Source organism: Lytechinus variegatus, chromosome 17 (genome assembly GCF_018143015.1).
Source record: "Lytechinus variegatus isolate NC3 chromosome 17, Lvar_3.0, whole genome shotgun sequence".
Lineage (NCBI taxonomy): Eukaryota > Metazoa > Echinodermata > Echinoidea > Temnopleuroida > Toxopneustidae > Lytechinus > Lytechinus variegatus.
This window is the reverse complement of record NC_054756.1, coordinates 10,927,677-10,944,609: the sequence shown is the minus strand read 5'-3', so window position 1 is coordinate 10,944,609 and position 16,933 is coordinate 10,927,677. Positions and strand designations below refer to the sequence as shown.

The 16,933-nt window shown below is 36.6% G+C and overlaps 2 protein-coding genes across 16 annotated transcripts in view; one reads left to right on the top strand and one right to left on the bottom strand.

Annotated features, from left to right (window-relative positions):
• Positions 1-216: 216 nt before the first annotated feature.
• LOC121431085 (lactadherin-like) lies at positions 217-11,142 on the top strand. Its single transcript, XM_041628566.1, has 9 exons — positions 217-396; positions 2,136-2,240; positions 2,830-2,988; positions 3,659-3,832; positions 5,313-5,632; positions 6,026-6,203; positions 6,817-7,040; positions 9,539-9,688; positions 10,856-11,142. The coding sequence occupies exons 3-9, from the start codon at positions 2,832-2,834 to the stop codon at positions 11,009-11,011; spliced, it is 1,359 nt and encodes a 452-aa protein (XP_041484500.1). The 5' UTR covers positions 217-396; positions 2,136-2,240; positions 2,830-2,831; the 3' UTR covers positions 11,012-11,142.
• A 1,292-nt stretch (positions 11,143-12,434) lies between these two features.
• LOC121431099 (protein 4.1-like) overlaps positions 12,435-16,933 on the bottom strand; it is a 90,993-nt gene continuing 86,494 nt past the window's right edge. For all 15 annotated transcript variants that reach the window (XM_041628581.1, XM_041628585.1, XM_041628588.1 and 12 more), the window contains one exon: positions 12,435-16,009. In XM_041628581.1, coding sequence (XP_041484515.1) covers positions 15,869-16,009 — 141 coding nt within the window. In that variant the 3' untranslated portion in view covers positions 12,435-15,868. The remainder of the gene's footprint in view (positions 16,010-16,933) is intronic.

The window sequence follows — 16,933 nt, the reverse complement described above, 5'->3', positions numbered from 1 at the left end:
ATCCGATACAAATTGGTGAAATTTGATAAATTTATTTACTAATTTTCATTCATAGTATTGATGATCTCGGTTATTTCAATTAAAAAATAACTATATTGCCGCAGAGGATAGCTGATTTTGGAATGAAACGGTTTTCGATTTAGCCCCTTTTGAAATGGAATCCAACTATGTAACAATGCTTTTTGACAATCTTGCTTTTGAAAGCTATTCTGGCAGCGTTAATATGTTCAACATGTTCAAGCGTGGCTTTGATTTCATGTCCGACACTGACTTTGGAAGATGTGGAAGAAGTTCAGCTCATTCCAGATGTTATACAAACCAGCGATCTATCTGGAAAATTACAACGGCTCCTAACAGTACCAGAAGATACTCATGGGGTGTACTGTGTCATACCTTGTGAGTTCCTTTCCATGTGGAATACTTAATAATCTTTGTAATGTGGCAGATGTTTTCTATGCCAGTAAAACTGTACTCAATGATGGTGATATTGATGAAATATTTTGTTTACAAAATGGATGTGATTTCACGTTTAATATTGCTCCACATCACCACGATAACGATGCCAAGAAATAAGATTGTCGGAAATTGATTTTTTTTTCCAATTATAATTAGTTGTAAAAGTGTTTCATATGCTTTCCATGAATGTAACTTAATAAAAAATCAGCTATATGCCACAAATTCACATCGATGAGTTTATTCAGTAAATCACAGCTATCTATCTCAAATAAAGCCAAATCTATGTAAATACATATCTTTTGACAATAATCATAACTGACTAAAATACATTTTGAAATAGATGAAATCCGTTTACAAGGCTTACGTTCATTAAAATCATGCGTGAGCCCATGCAAGGTGATCCGCTCTCAAACAGTTACGCCTAAATTGTTTTATTTTAACTTTGTCCACAAGCAGTTGGTCTACTATCTAGATGGTCTAATATAACATAGTTAAACCCATATCATGCGGTCTACACTCCAAAAAAGGGTTTACCAAAAATATTGGGTAAAATGGAAACATGCATGTTTGTTGGGTAAAAAGATACCAAATATTCGTAAATTTTACGCAATGTTGTGTTGAAGTTTACTCTTCAAACATGCATTTTGCCCAATATTGAGGGGTAAAAATTACCCAGCAAACATGCATGTCCTCTTTTTACCCAATGTTGGGTATATAATTACTATCTGTTTTAGCATGCATGTGTTACAATGCTCTCTTATTCCAATATTCATGTATTTTTCCCTAATGCCCATGTGGCCTGCTTTCCATTTCGCGTAATCATTATATTCAAATTTGTCGAGTGAGCATTTGGTTCATTAACAGTTCGACTTATCATGTATAATATACCAAGTGGTTATAAACCAAATCCATATTGAACGCATATAGCCCGTCTTGAAATTAGACAGATAAATTGGCTAAATTGGGCAATTGGGCCAAATGGTTAGTATAAGAACTGGTTGTACATGACTACGATTAGACCTGAGGAGATGAAGCCATGTAGACGAGGTGGGTGTAGAACAAGTGGCAAAAGAAGTGATAAGATGATTGAGTGTAGTCATTTTTGTTGGTACATCTGATTATTCAGTGTTTAGTTTCACTAGGAAGCTTTTGCATCCAAGAGGAACGACACCTTGGAAACATAGAAAAGGAATTGTCAATTGTCCTTCATAACAAAGCAGTTTTTTGTCAGGAGTTGCTGAATAAGCCAGTTCGTAGTTCCTTTCTGCGCATGATCAAAAGATTCTACGCATGATCAGAAGAAGGTCATTTGTTTTAAAGTGACATGGTGGTTTAAAATCTTATGAGATAAGCCCGAAGTTTGATGTCTTGATTATTCATATATTCTTTTGAATTGTCGTTTTCATTTACATCCACAAAAAAACAACGATGCATCCACGAACGACTGGTATTTCACAGTTTGCCAAGTAAATTGTGCAACATGCTAAAATATGCATTCAAAGTAGTGTTCATTGGTGTATTATTCTATTCACCTGGTCTATTCAATTTCTCCGAGCTGTTCATTGTCATTTGATGTGTATTTTCGATGCATTTCCTGTGTTCTTAAGCCCGTCCCCATTGCATGTGCGAAAAGTCCCTAGTAAGTTCGTAACGCTTCAAATTCGTTTCTCGCATTATAGCATGCCACTCGAATCCTTGTCTTCATGGAGGGAAGTGTACGGAGGCTGGGACAGGATTTAAGTGTACCTGCTTAGATGGCTACCGTGGTGACAGGTGTGAGAAGGGTAAGGATGTTAAGGAAGAAACAAAAATATTCAATGAGGATAAATGAAGAGTAGTAAAAGGATAAGAGGAAAATTTGAGGAAGTTAAAGGAGGAAGTGTGAGAGGGGCAAGGGGAAATCTAAGGAAGATAAGGAAGAATGGAAAGAAAGGAAAAAAATTTACCTGGTAAGAGAGAAGGTGAAGAGTGTTTACAAGCGAGGTATGAAGAACCTCAACAGTCGAGGTATGAAGAAGGTTGGAAAATTATGCTATTAAGGGAGAAGTGTGAAAATGGTACATGTACGAGGGTTCCAGGTTAGAAGACAATGAATTACGATGTAGGTCATAACATACCACCCACTATTATAAAGTAGAGCTATACAGTTCTATATTTTCTGGAAATATGCAGTTAAAGTGCAAACTATCTTCTTGCCATGGGTGAATAATGCAAATAATAGCACTAGTAAAACATTTACATAGCGCATACTGAAGGCCGTCTCGTTTAATATGATAAACATGAAATACTCCGGATTTCTGAAAAAAATAAAATAAAGAAAACCTGATCCACTTTGATTGCTCTGATTGAACAACGGTGTATTGTATATTACAGATATGTTCATCCGCGCCATTAAATTTCATGAGGGACGTTTCAGTGAAAGACTCCTCGCTTTTGCAACCAACTCAAATCCCACAAAATACATGCGCATTCACCAAGAACATTGGACCAGCAGCTCATCTCATCTTGTGTGTCAATATCTCGGTTTTGGAGGTATGTATGCCATTAACATTGCAAAACCACCAATAATAAATGTTCTCCACATACTAATGAAGCATACTGTTGGTCTCTGTTGATTTCGTCTGAGTATTGTATACCTGTATACGCTGACACAACATTGGCGGAAATCCCAGGGGGGACGTGTCCCCCCTACTCAAAATAGTAGGGGGACACAATATCAAATGCCCCCTACTATTTGTGGTCTTTCATGATGGTAAGAAATACATCATTCAAAATCGAAATAAAACATTATTTAAGGACGGGATGACCTTACTTTTGGGATGATAACATTTTTTTTTGCTTGTCAAATTTATTTTCGTCGAAGTGACCTTAATTTGGGGATGATAACCTTTTTTTTTTTGCTTTTTAAATTTTCCAGCCCCTTGCTTGTCCCCTTACCTTTTGGGAGAGATTTCCGCCCCTGTGACACGACATTAATTTTGCTCCTGCGACACTTTCTCCGGGATTTCTAAGATGTATGGTTCAGGTTGAAATAGTGTTTTATGTTAGGTTTAGAGTAAGGTTCAGGATTTCGTTCCTCTGTAGGGGAACTCATAAATAATTGTTAGATAATGGAGAGAGAATGCCTGACAATATTTGACTCGCATGAAGCCAGTCTGTAGGTTCGTCTATCATTAACAAGCATTATATTTCACCGGCCTAGGTGTATATGCTACCGTCGGGGGAGAGGAAAACGGAACTGCTTTCCCCGAAGGCGTGACTGAAACTGCATCAGTGGTGTGTCTTCCCGATGCTACTGATATCACCGACTGCTGGCAATCCGGAGAGCCAAAACATGGCAGAGTGGATGAAAGTGTGGCAGTTGTATGCTGTCCCGGTGAGCTCTTCATTTCCTTCTCAAAGGACAAGTCTACCCCAACAAAAATTTAATTTGAATGAAAAGAGAAAAATCCAACAAGCATAACACTGAAAATTTCATCAAAATCGGATGTAATATAAGAAAGCTATGACATTTTAAAGTTACGCTTAATTTCACAAAACAGTTATATGCAATTCCAGGTCAGTATGCAAATGAGGGACATGATGACATCACTCACTCTCTATTTCTTTTGTATTTTATTATATGAAATGTAAAATATTCTAATTTTCTCCTTATTGTCCCGTGAAACAAAGTTTTATCTCTCCCTGAACTTGTTGAATTACGATTGCTTAACATGGTTCAGCAAAGTTGGCCCTTATTGTCAATTCTTCAAAAATTGAAATTATGTATAATTCGAACAATAAAAAACAAAGAAATAGTGAGGGACATCATCGATTCTCTCGTCTGCATGTGACTAAATTGTGCACATAACTATTTTGTGAAAAATAAGCGAAACTTTAAAATGTCATAACTCTCTTATTTTACATCCGATTTTGATGAAATTTTCAGCATTATGCTTGTCTGATTTTCTCTAGTCATTTAAATCAACATTTTTATGAGGTGACTTGACCTTTAATTATTAAGTCCTTAGGAGATTTGTGAAATTTCCAAAATAATGATTCTTCCTTGATAAGATAACTTAGAGATTTTCGTCCATTAAGTAACACCAAGTATGCATGCGGGATTGAATGAGAATCTATTATGATGTCTTTGTAGTGGGTAGCTCGGTGAACGATGTTGTTCACTCAGTTCCTTTTTTTCACATATGTGAACTGTCTGTTCGGTATACGTACATTCCGTCTGTAGAATCTTCATGACATTATCCTTACAACTGCTCTTTCTGAGTGATATGACGAGGCTGTGTTCTGTATAGCATTCACTTAATATTCAATATAATGTCAATGACAACGAATGTTGCCTGGAATAGATGAAATTCCATGTCACAAATGTCGTTTAATATATCAACAAAGATTTTGAAAAATGGAGAGGTTTTTTTGAGTACGTATATAGATCAGGCATTCAAAAAGTTAAAGCTATTTTTATATCCTATCTGGAATTAAAGAGTATCGGTGTACATCAGGGAACGCCGTGGAGTGTATCATGCGTGAACAATAGACTGTTTGACAGTTCCAGGTTATAGATGTAACTAAACGAGCTATTATTTCTCTCCCATATTTTAATAATCAATATGGCTTGATGCTACAAATCCAAATTTTATGAATCGAGGACCGCGATGTCAGGGTAATGCCTTCAGAATTTTAGTGGCTGCGTGTAGATGTTGTCAAAAATTGAAATATCTGCACATTCTCATACTGTGTGCTCAGTTGGGTTTAATTCTGATGCAGACCATGGAAAATCTTATTAACCGTTTACTCTTCGATCCACAATAATCCGCAGATCCTCATTAAAACGTTCATCCTTTTCTTCACAATAATAGTTTCCCGTTGCAACCCGCCTGGCCACCCTCTTGGACTGGAGAGTGGCGCAGTTCCCGACTCGGCAATTACCGCATCCGGTTGCTTGAGCCCCCGTGTCTGCAGCCATGAAGCCCGTCTAAATGGAGAATCGGCCTGGCTTCCCTCCGGAAATTACGACGTGAACCAATGGCTTGAAATTAAGTTTGAATCGATCTTCATCATCACCGCCATCGTTACACAAGGAAAGCCAAAAAGTACAAGACATGTGACGTCATTCACTGTAGCATCAAGTCGGGACAGCATCCACTGGGACTATTATATGAACAACGATGATATTCAGGTATTCAAACGTATAATTGGCGAATGATTCTTGTTTTGACGATTGAAAAAGATTGAACATAATGATACCACGATATTCAGATAATAGGCCTATGATTGTGGCTCCCTCCCCCCCCCCCAAAAAAAAAAGAAATAATAAGAAGAAGAATAATGATAAATTCAACAAGACTCTTGAAAGAAACATTTCACAAAATAAAGATTGTCACGCCAGTTTGTATTTCTATGCATGATGGTGGGGGTTAACTTCTTCTTTTTTAGTCTCCTTTTTTTTCGTATATCAAATTCTTTGGGTTTCAAATCGAAAATTTGAAGCCAATGAAATCCAAAGCCATATTTAAATACTTCCCAAATATGAAAAGTTGCTCACAAATCAGTGATTTGTGTTTGTTTCCAGGCGTTTGCTGGGAATTACGATTCGGACAGCCCCGTGACTCACGTATTCGAGATACCATTATTGGCGCGCTTGGTTCGCATCCAACCCAGGACAGCATCCGTTTATTTAATGTACAAGATCATGATGGGAGGTCTCCGGGTAGAACTCCTAGGATTTGGACCTCTTTCAAACACAACAGGTATATACACAGGTCAATCTGCCTAAGTCTGGACATGAATAATTCATGTTTTACATGTTCCGATGCCCGTTGCAGAGACCTACACTACTGTCCGAGACCAATGATTGAATATCTGAGACCAAGGACTGACTGCCCAAGAACAAGGATTGACTGTCCCAGACCAAGGACCGACTGTACAAGACCAAGAACTGACGGAGACCAAAGACTGATTGCCTGATGTGAAAGATTACAGACCTCTGAGACCAAGGCGAGGTTTGAATAGTAAAGCACTAGAAATTTTCTTTGTTTAATATTAGATCTACTGGCTTATTGTCCTTATTTTTCAAAAATTATTTCGCGGCCTCATCAGGCATCCTAGGACAAAACCACTATAACGACACTCGAGGTCAAGACCATTCTCAAGGAGCATAATACCAATTGTGGATCCAGGCTGGTCGCAAGAGATTTCCCTCTCCATTTTATGAGAGTTGCCCATTGAACATCATGTAGCTTAATCTAAGAATATCATTGTATTTGTCCCATGTATGTTCCTATATGCTATTTGCATCCCTATTTTTCAAAATCCTGGTTCTGCCATGTCAGTGAGCCGTGTCCCCTTAATTCTACATTATAGCATCCATGAATATCAAGGGTCAAGTTGGTTGCAGAACTCTCAGTGGAGAGGGCCTGGGTGTGGAAGATGGCCGGGTCCCGGATTCCAGTATGACTGCCTCCTCTGTGGCCAAGCCAGGCACAGAAGCTCATCATGGAAGATTAAATCATATGGCAACAAACACTAGCTTAGGAGCATGGTTGCCTGATGAAACGAAGATCGGGAAAGAAAATGCATGGATTAAGGTAATAATAATAATATAATGCTGATGATGAATATTTATTTAATTGCCCAGTTTAGACGATTCACTTATAAAACTGATCTACCAGCGGGCCCTGCATAACATGTTATCATCACCCTTCATGGTCTAATGTGGAGCGCCAAGCTGGAAGGCAGGGGGTTCTATTTCTTGAAGAATTTGGCACAACTCGGACGGCCGGGATATAACCCAAAGCCTCCCATTCAAGAGTTAGTCTCTCTACTACCGAGTCCCAAAATTTTGTACATAGCCCTATTCACTTTGTTGGGCTACTTTCCAAATACCCAGGACCAAAATCCAGTTGAAACCAATTAGAGCAAAACCAATTGAAACCAGTTGGCCAACTGGTTTCAATAGGGAAATTGGAACAACTGGTTCCAATTGAAAACCAGTTGCCAACTGGTTCCAGTTAAAACCAATTGGGCAACTGGAACCAGTTGGCTATTGGTTTCAATTGGTTTTCAATTGGTTCCAGTTGTTCCAATTTCCCTATTAAAACCAGTTGAATCCAATTGGAGGCAACTGGTTTCAATTGGTTCCAGTTGAAACCAATTGGAGGCAACTGGTTTTCAACTGGAACCAGTTGAAACCAATTGTTTTCCAACTGGATCCAATTGGAACTTCCAGTTGGAATGAACTTAATTAGTTACAAATTAATTAGCATTTGCACTAACTATTGCTCATGCCAACACAGAAGCAGTTTTATTTGTCTATTAATACCAATGTAAAGGGCATTGATAAAATATAGACTTTAATATGTATATATTCATATTGGAGTTCTTCAAATATATGTATTTTTATTTGATGTAATTTGGTAACAGTTAGTGGTGTACTAGTTATCTTTGAATCTGTTTTAATTATAATCTATAACATTTATGAGCATGGTTTTCACTGCTAAGTATTGGAAACACTTATCTGAAAAAAGTGTGGAACTTCAAATTGAAAAAAATTAAATAGATACATTGTAAATTATGATGAATCTCATAAAACATTAATCTGTGCACACTGGCAGAAAATATGCAAATTAACTGGTTTCAATTGGATCCAGTTGGGTAACTGGAAAATTTCCAATTGGAAACCAATTGGAAATCATTTCCAGTTACCCAACTGGATCCAGTTAGGCTTTCCAGTTACCCAACTGGTTCCAGTTTTATTTCCAGTTACCCAACTGGTTCCAATTAGAATTCAGTTACCCATCTTTCCAGTTAGAAGTCATCTCCATGCAGTTACCCAATTGGTTCCATTTAGGATTTCCAGTTACCCAACTGGTTCCAGTTAGAAATCATTTCCAGTTGGAAGTCATTTCCAGTTACCCAACTGGTTCCAGTTAGGATTTCCAGTTGCCCAACTGGTTCCAGTTAGGATTTCCAGTTACCCAACTGGTTCCAGTTAGAAATCATTTCCAGTTGGAAGTCATTTCCAGTTACCCAACTCATTCCAGTTAGGATTTCCAGTTGCCCAACTGGTTCCAGTATAGGATTTCCAGTTACCCAACTGGTTCCAGTTAGAAATCATTTCCAGTTGGAAGTCATATCCATTTACCCAACTGGTTTCATTTAGAATTTCTAGTTGCCCAACTGGTTCCAGTTAGGATTTCCAGTTGCCCAACTGGTTTCAATTGATTTCAACTAGAAATTGTTAAATTCCAGTTAAAACCAATTGAAACCGGTTGAAACCAATTGAAACCAGTTGGAAATCCAACTGGTTTCAATTGGATTTTGGTCCTGGGTAATCTCAAACCAGATTTACTAAATCTATTTAGACTTATACATTTGATATATTTGCAATTTTGTCTTCATAAGTTCCCACTTGGATCGATACCTAACCTTAATCTGTTGTGAAGTCTAATGCCCAGTTGGTCTCTGCTAATATGGCTACTTATTATATTGCATTTAGTCCAATGAACCTTTTGTTCATAAAGTGTGCGTCCAATCATATTATAGACTAACATAGATCAGTGAATAATAGATGCAATAGCTATCCCAAAACTAAAAATTGGATAAAGGGCGAAAGATGGATTGGATAAAGGGCGAAATGACATTCACACGAAATACTTAACTGGTTGTAGGCAAACTAGAATTAGACCAGTTGAGTCAAGACCAAACGGAAGGTCAACAGCCGAGGGTCTCATAAAAAGCCTAACCTTTGTTTGTGGGACTGATTTTTATGATAGATCATACTAGGAGTGGATCCAGGATTTTCCAGAGGAGGGAGCACATTTTCTCGCAGGAAAATATGACAGGCAAAAAAAACTTTCACTTTCCAAAGGGAGGGGCGAACTTATGTATAAATGGCATATATAAATTAAAACTTTTGATTATGGGTCTCAAAAGGGAGGGGGAACAGGTCGGATGTGCCCCCACCCCCCTGAATCTACCACTGATGCAATCAGTCATAGAAATCAGATCTTGATCAATTGCTAGGCTGCAAGGACTAGCGGTACACCAAGTAGCAATTAATGTGCTGGCTGATTTTACATTTCAGGTTGATCTTGGAGAAGTAATGCTAGTGACTGGTGTTGTCACCCAGGGTCAGGCTGAACTGAATCATTTTGTCATTTCTTATGATATCTCCTACTCACTGGACAATGTAGATTGGTTTTACCCATCGGAGGAAGATTGTGACTGGTCTAAGGTAGGTTGAATTTCAATGGAGGGTCCACGAGGCCGAGCATTACATACATTCGTCAACATCAAAGGATTTTCCATTAATAAGACTGATCTTCAATCTAAAATTGAATAAACCAAATAAGTCAACCACGTATAACATGCTTTTATATTCAGCATGTGTTTTGTTACCGAAAGTAAGGTTTATAAAGTTAGGCAAAGCAGAAAATAATTTTGATGTAGAAACATTGAATTCTCAGCCTTGTGGACCCTGAGTCTTGGTGGCATAGGCGGCGGAAGCGGGGGGGGGGACATGTCCCCCCCCCCCTAAATTCCTGCTTGGTGGGAGACCCCCTGAGAATTTCACTTGCAACTCGGTTATTTCAATGAGAAAACTAGTAATATTTTGAATGTTAATTTGGGGCACGGTACAAAGGGGAACCACAGCTTGATTTCTTAAAGAAAATTACTTCGATCTTTCTATAGACATAATAGACCAATTTGATATTCCCTTTGTTTCTGTGTTAATCATCATTCGACACTACATCATCCATACCGATGCTTATTTGGGTCACTTTTTCACATGTAAGAAATGACCTTTACCCCGACGCCCTTTGGATGGAGGAAGAATAAAAACTTGATTGTGGTCGCTCATTGGATTAAAGTACCTACATTGCATGATTTTTTACTTTTATTTCAATCAGAGACATGTTTTATCCCGACATGCAATGACGACGGCTATGTTTCATTCTTTAAACTTTTCACTCGCCTGTATTCTGTTTTGTCACAAATCTCCGTGAATAAGTTTATGTTTAGACTGATCGACTATATCAAGCTTCAGTCTCTGATACAATTGGTTGTGCCACTGAATTATGTTGGCTGGTGGGGATGATAGTAAAACATCATTTTTTAAAATCCCATTAAAGACGGTTGGTTATTCCTGTCCTATCATTAAGACATTTACAGACCCTCCCTGACAAAAAGGACTTGCAACTGTTGTAACTTTGCCATTATGGCAACTACCATGGAAACCTTGATTCTGATTGGCTGCTGAGCCCTGTTACCATGGTAGTTCCCATAATGGCAGAGTTATAATAGTTGCAAGTCCTTTATGAAATGGTCCCCTGATGTACTTCCTCATTTGCGTTACATAATACTACCCTTCTCCCTTTCACTTTTATGGTATCAATTACAGCCCTATAATGGTAATTATGATAACATCACTCTGTCAACCACACTCTTTCAACGACCATTCAAAGCTCGCTACGTAAGGTTTCATCCATTCCAATATCACACGGCCATGGCGATGAGGATTGAGGTCCTGGGAATGACGGAACACGGAAGCGAATAATTCATACATTTTAAGTGATGGAATGTAATTGTAAACAATCGCCAGGTGGCCGTTTCATACAGCTGTTCATAGTTAAGAGCGACATTAAGAACGACTGGTGATCCTTTCTTACACGCTAAATCATCGCCAATTATAACATTTACCACAAGAAAGGTGAACCAGTCGTTCTTAAAGCTGCTCTTAACTCGCAAACAGCTTTATGAAACACCCACCTGGGGTCCGTTTCATAAAGGACTTTGAACTGTTGTAACTTTGCCACTATGGCAACTACCATCATGGTAACAGGGCTCACCAGCTAATCCCAATCCTGGTGGATGTTTCATAAGGCTGTTCGTAAGTTAAGAGCGACTTTAAGAACGACTGGTGATCCTTTCTTGTGGTAAATGATATATTCATTGGCGATGGTTAATCGGGTAAGAAAGGATCACCAGTCGTTCTTCAAGTCGCTCTTATCTTACGAACAGCTTTATGAAACACCCAGCAGGTTACCTTGGTAGTTGCCATTATGGCAAAGTTACAACAGTTGCAAGTCCTTTATGAAACGAGCCTCAGAAGCATGAGTTGTTCCATGACATATGCCCTGGCGACAATTGCTCTGCTTTAAATTCCACACATAAATGGAAAGACCAACTTCAACCCTGGATTGAACACTATACCCTGACTTAAACCTAACATAAAACCCTATTGCAACCCTAACTCTATATCATAGACAAAATAAAGGCAGAAAATTTGTCGCCAAGCAAATGTGTCATCATGTGAGCAATAGTTTCACAATTACATTCTGTGCATAAGCAGGATGATGTCATCCACTTCATACTTCTTTTACATTTTTAAGGGATATAATTTTTGTCCCTCTAATTCCTGGATTTGTAGCTTTCCATTTCCATTTAAATAAGGATATCTTCATAACTGACAATGAGAAATTTGAAAATAGATGAAATGGTTAATGTTTAGTTCCTAAGTGATTTTGAGCATCTGCAGTTGTGCATGCCAGTTCATGAAATCAACAATATTTGACTATCTATATTTAAACCACTCAGCAGTCATCTGACAAAAGGAATTATGTGTATCTTTCTTCATAACGCAGGAAAACATGTCATTGTTTTTAGTGGAAGTAAAATTTATAGTTAATTGCTTTTGATGTAACTCAAGTTCCTCTACCATCATATAGAGCATACAGTAAATATCCCAAATCAAGAAAAAAGGTCAAATTTTCAATTCCTTTTGTCATCGGACAGGTCAAGGGCCTTTCACAATTGGTCAAGGTACTAGTCATGTGATCATGTGCAAAATGGATGGTAAACCAAAAGATCACAAACGGTCACACAACTAAATGTGAAAGGAACTCCTTTTGAATAACTGTCAACTAATCTACTTTTTTCTTACAATGAATTCCAAAAGAACACCAAATCGATTAAATTTGTGTGGGGCAACAATTAGATGTTTTATTTGTCAGTAAATAGGAACTTGGAACGATTTGTCTCACAACCACCATTCACAAAAAAGTGTTGTGTTTTTCTTAATGAGTGTTTTACATACTCGATACGTTACAAAAACAGGATATATCTTAGCTCCATTAAACAATCATTATTACCAAAACAAATCAAAGAACTTCAAATAATGTGGAAATGTAATCAACCTAAGCATGGATTCTTCAAAAAGTCTGAAGACTAGGATAAAAGAAAGAAAATTTCAAAAAATGAAAGTTGAGTATACATATATATATATGAAATTGCCTGGAAAGCACTCCGTTGAAAAAGATGTGTAAAAATCAAACAGATCTGTACAAGTGTGTCTGTTGTGATTGTTCAACGCTAGAATCAGTCGAAATGAAAATGGCTAAGAAAAGTTGTAAAACGAAACACCACTATAAACTGACAATGCTACTTACTTAATTCATGGCAAGATCACCGTAATCTACATTTTCATTACAATTAAAATTTAAGGATATGCTTTATTCTATATGTACTATTTGTTTTGCAGCTAATCATTTGTTTATGTAGTTATCATACATGTTATATTGAAAAGAATATTCCCTTGAATAAAACGAGTGATAGTTGCTAAAATACACACATGTTTACACAGTTTGCGAGTATTATCTGTACAGGATTCAAACACCTATGATAACTAAACAGCAATCTAATCAGGCTTGAAATTTGCCTTGTTGCCTGCCACCCACAACAACACTACAACTATCACGACTAGCAACTTCTTTGCACCGACAATCTCATCCACCACTTGGCAAAAGAGAATCCCTTCTGGCCAATAATATCTCATAATTTTCTCTTTGAAGAGTAGAATGCATTTACATTATCTGCTGAAGCAAATTATACAGAATTATTTCATAATAGCAATTGTGGGCAAAATCACACCGATCAAAAAAAAAAAAAACATGATAAGATATGGCAGAAAATATTTGTCATTAAAGCAAGAGTTAACAGACTATATCTAAATTTACAATATCTAAACATTTCTTTGTCAACTTAAATAACACCTATCCAATATGCAGGCTTCATGTTCATAATATGAGGAGACAAATAAAAAGACCTGATATATAAACAACTTGCCCATCACTACATCAATAATCTTCAATGTAAATATCTTCAACAAGCATTCATTCAATCTTCTATTAGTTGAAATAAGAAATGTTTGTTATGATCCACTTTGAATAGTACATTTTCTCCATGACAAAAATTCTCAATTTCTACACATGAGAACAAATAATTATTAATTTTTCACTACTATACAAATGCCATCACGTTTTCATCCTAACATCTTGCAACGATTTTCAAGATGCGCAATAATTTATGTCGATAGTCGGCAGTACATGCAAACTGTCCATGGTCGCCTCGAGCCCACTTTTCACAAGACAACTAGTACTGATTCATTGCATTCAGGGATTAATTAAAAAGTTGCGATCATAAAGATTTACAAGAATTTAGGGGATGTGTCGTGGATGCATGATATGGGGCTGGCATAATTCAGACCAACCATTAAACTCTTCAATGTCTGGTTATAAAATTCTACATAAACAAATATCATTTAGGCTCAAGTATGATATGAAAAAAAAATGTTATCAGACTATCCAATTTGAAAAGTAAACAAATTAAAATCATAAACAAGTATCAACAGAAAACAAAATACATTTACTTAAGGATAAATTTCAGTAAAATCATGTAAATGTACAGAATATTATTAAGATTTTTGGTACATTTCATGCAAATTATTCACAAAGCTATGGAATTTAATCAAGGTTAACCCATAAATTACTTTAAAAATCTCCTTTTTAAAAACATTTTGACTTGGCACTAGGCTTGTAGTCTGCTGTTATACACCTATACAGTCTATGCCAGACATAAATTACACTAAAATAATATTGCCTTACCATCAACCTCTACTAATTAGCCTAAAGATACCACTATATCCGTTCTTTTAATTTCACTCGGGCATCGTCATTATTAATCAGATTTTCCAGGATCATATGCCTACAACACCCTTGTAAGAAGAAAAAGAATACAAAAGAGTATAAGCTTAGATATATATATAATTTTTCTTTCTACTTTTATATCTGTGAATGAATGAATGAATGAATATCACAAAATGGCAGAAATTGTGCTTTATATACAAGCATATGTGAAGTAACACAGAGTAGCCAAATTCAATCTTTTTCCAAAAGAGTCATTCAAATAATCGACAATAGTAACTAAGATAACATTACCACCCACTTCTTTTGTGCTTTTTACCCATTACAACCTATTTTTTACAATCATCAATTAAGTTCACACCACTTGGCCTTAACAAGTTGAAATGTCAGTTATCCTCAATCGGCAATTCAATTTTGTTTGATGGGCTTGTAAGGTCAATAGTAAAATCCATCACTCCACAATACATGACAGTAACCCCATTTGAAATCAAGAAATCAGCTGTACATATACAAATATTAACCTACAAGAATGACAGTGACGACGCTCATATATTAAAAGTTTCTTTTCAACTTTACATTAGAATTTCCACTTCACCTTCCACCGAATTCCCTTTCCCAGAATACAATATTTTTCTTGTTTTGTGACAGTGTTTCTTTATAAATTTAATTTCATCAATTACTTGTACAAATAAAATTCTTAGATGCTATTTAGTAATAAACCTTTTTGCTGCTCCTATTTCAGTTCTAAGCATTGCAACAGAAGACTACAGAGCAAGAATGCATTTTTTTACTTGTTAAAGACCTTTGGCTCAAAAGTAAAAGGAGAATGTTTGTACGAAAAGCCAAACTATTTTGACATCTTATGAAGATATGATAAATTCCAACATCAGAAGGCGAGTCTAGAAACAACTGCCCAATCTTGCTTTTCAAGAAGCCTACAAATTTGGATATATCATTCATTACTACCATTTAAAATTGTTTGGTCATGAATCTAAATTTTGATATATTTTGTTAAAATTCAACTGTATCTGTTGGACCAGTCTGAATTTACAGATTCTTGGAAAACACAATACAAAAAGCAATTTCTTAATGAGGGAATTGAGTTAATCCCGATCATCATGTTATTAGTCTAAATGAATTTTTTATCTTCATTTAATACAGTGTAGATTCTAGTTCTCTCCTTACTAATACCGGTAAACCTAGGCACTGTAACTTAAACCTCAGTGTTCGATCATGTGGCCGATTAGTACAATTGATCATACACAATAATCAAATCAACATATCGTAGAAATCGGCCCAAAAATCAATTGCTAAGCTTCATGTTACAGACCCCAATGGTGACCTTCGGTTGAAATCGAGTACTACAGGAAGCTGTGGCCATGTAAAAAATTCCAGAGAATAGATTAACAAAGATGAGATTAGTGTGGATTAGCTTAATCCTGAGCTGATTGAGCCTCCCCCTCCTCTCCTTCCACATCTCCGTTGATCTCTTCCCCCTCTTTCTGGATGACGATGCGGGTGACCTGGAAGTCAGGATTCTGGAGCTGCTCCTCGGCTAAAGTCTCCGCTAACAGCTGATAGACACAGAGAAAAATGAGATGATGATAATATTTACAATGATAATTACATTTATATAGCGTCTAATAATTATGTTATCCGATCAGGGCATGTCTGCGCACAGTGTTCATGTATGCACTCTCCACACTCCCTGAGGAGCATTCAAACAAGAGTTCAAGACTCGATAGATAAATAAAGACACTACTAGAAAGAACTTTTAGGGGTTATGATGCACCAACAAGGGCTCTAATTACAAAAACATCAAATTTTTTTTCATTCGTCATCAATTTTTTTACGATCCATTTGGTCTACAAGTAGATGTCCTAATTCTCAGATCATCTCGCTAATCTTCATCATTGCTAATTCCACTTGGTTTGCTATCAATTTGGTTTTAATTCTGTTTGAACTCATTATCACTTGATCCAAGTACTCACTTAATTCTTATGCACAGATCGTTAAATTTCCTGTTGTCTGCTATCATTTTGCACTTTGTCAAACCAAAGTTGGTGCATAAACAGTTCATCTACATCTACATGTGATCATATAGATTTAAATTTGTGTGGGACCCGGAGAATACTGGATCAAAGTGGCAAAGCCTAACTTGAAATTAGACAAATTGGCAAATGGGATGTATGGCAATTAGACCAAAATGGTATTAAAGTAGATGAACTGATAGAAGACAAACTAGGATTAGACAAAGTAGAAAAAAGTATGTCTACACCAAGTGGCAATTTACCCATCAGGGGCCCCATTTCATGTGTTATAACAAATTTGCAATAATATCTATAAGCTACTGAAATCCTTCAATCTAATTGGCTGATGGTAAATTTGTATTAGAAATTGTGCATTTGTATCTTTTTTTTGACTTGTATGCTTGTATAGTTTTCCTTTGAAACAGTATGCATGAATAAATGAATAGTCCCTTATTCACAATGCTTTAC

Coding starts and splice junctions, on each gene's coding strand:
- LOC121431085 (XM_041628566.1), top strand. CDS start 2,832: ATGTTCATCCGCGCCATTAAATTTCATGAGGGACGTTTCAGTGAAAGA. Junction 2,989..3,658: donor TCAATATCTCGGTTTTGGAG/GTATGTATGCCA, acceptor TCACCGGCCTAG/GTGTATATGCTACCGTCGGG. Junction 5,633..6,025: donor TGAACAACGATGATATTCAG/GTATTCAAACGT, acceptor GTTTGTTTCCAG/GCGTTTGCTGGGAATTACGA.